Source organism: Aplysia californica, unplaced genomic scaffold (genome assembly GCF_000002075.1).
Source record: "Aplysia californica isolate F4 #8 unplaced genomic scaffold, AplCal3.0 scaffold01343, whole genome shotgun sequence".
NCBI lineage: Eukaryota > Metazoa > Mollusca > Gastropoda > Aplysiida > Aplysiidae > Aplysia > Aplysia californica.
This window is the reverse complement of record NW_004798613.1, coordinates 71,291-72,932: the sequence shown is the minus strand read 5'-3', so window position 1 is coordinate 72,932 and position 1,642 is coordinate 71,291. Positions and strand designations below refer to the sequence as shown.

Below are 1,642 nucleotides of genomic sequence, written 5' to 3'. Positions count from 1 at the left end.
CTCCCCCCTCTCTCTCTGCCCCCCTCTCTCTTTTTAAAGGTCGAAATGACATTGTTGATTCCATGTGCTTCTCTTTGCTATAATAAGCAAAACCCAAAAATACGATCGAACTTGCGGTAGCGACCATTAGACGTACAGACGACCACTTTCCACCTACCCTCTTGCGTTTTTGGTTGTTGGTTTGTTTTTATGGGTTTTTTTCATATTATAATAACTCTGTCCAAGAAGACCAACTGTCAAGATGACCACTGTTCTCCTCAGCAATGGGTGAACGCTGGGGAAAGGTTCAGCCGTTATGTCGGACTAGCGGTTGTGTAGACGCTTACTTACTTACTTACTAGGTCCATGTACCTTCAGGCATATAAGGCGGAGAGCAATCGACGCCACGCTTGTCTGTCCCTGGCCACGTCGTCCAATTTCGGCGCTTCCAGGCCCTGGGCGATTGAATTGCCTCGTTTCTTATTGTGCCTCTGTAGCTTCCAGTTGGTCTACCCTGCTTTCTCTTTCGTTTCCAATAGCACGTCTGATAGGGCAATCTTGTCTTCGGTATTCCTAGAACACGTCCCAGATATCTCCGTCTTCTCCTTTTTTATTGTTGTGTTGATATCTTCAGTTCCTGCTCTTTCCAACACTTCATTATTTGTATTAAATTCATTCCATTTTATTTATTAGTAGAATTCTTCTTAGACATTATGTTTGGAAGCTTTTTGATTTTCGTTGAATTGTTTTGCTTTCCACACCTCTGAACCATTCGCTAATACAGCCAAAATATTGCTTTGATATATTTTAATTTCGTCTTCAATTAGATGATCTTTGATTTTTTGATTTTTTTCTTTCAATTTCACAAAAGCGATCCATGCATTTTTTAGACGCCTGACGATCAAAATTATGACCGGGCGCTCTGCCCGTCCTGCTCAGTTTTGGTCCTATTTTTCCCTCCTCTTAGTTTGGTAATCTCGAACTGTTACAAAGCTCATGGCATCGCAATAATGTGTGTGTTTGTGTGTTTAGGGGGTGGGAGTGTATGTATAATTGTTCGGTTTATTTGTTTGTTCAGGGCAAGGGGGAATAATAAGACAGTGTTAAAAATATTAAAAATTATCTATTGTTCCGACTTCATCGGCTGTTGAAATTGTCCGTTTGCAGTGGTAGGGTTTGATGACTTTTTGTTAGTTTGTCACTTATTTTGTTGGGGTTTTTATATGTTGGCAAGCTTCTAATACATATTTTCCCCCTTTCCACCCGTTATGTCATTCTTGTTTGTTTGTTGTTCAGCACTCTATTAACTGTTTATATGTTCGAGGTGCTTTACTTTAACGTACAAAATCAAAATTCCCAAGAAGAATGAACGTTTTTTTATTTAAAGTTCTTTAAAAAAAGATTTTCTTTATTTCCCAGAGGCCACAGCAAGCCACGCTGCCGTCCGTACCCCAATCACATTCAGGTGAGTTTCTACCTTGAATACGGTTGATTTGATTGGTTTCAAAAGAGATGATCATTGGTCCAATTGTCAAATTGTCCGAATCTGCAGGATCAGATTGAATAAGGTCGGGTATGGAATAATGGTTGTCAGTGCACACTATTTAAAAAATAAAAATAAAAATAAAACCTATCCGTACGTCGTGTTTTACTATCGTATCCA

General features: G+C 39.4%; 1 protein-coding gene across 1 annotated transcript in view; it reads left to right on the top strand.

Moving 5' to 3' along the window:
• Positions 1 to 1,642, top strand: part of LOC101864355 (dihydrolipoyllysine-residue succinyltransferase component of 2-oxoglutarate dehydrogenase complex, mitochondrial) — a gene marked incomplete at its 5' end in the record, with an annotated part of 25,863 nt that overhangs the window by 5,437 nt on the left and 18,784 nt on the right. The window contains 1 exon segment of the mRNA XM_013090573.2: positions 1,399 to 1,444. Coding sequence (XP_012946027.1) covers positions 1,399 to 1,444 — 46 coding nt within the window.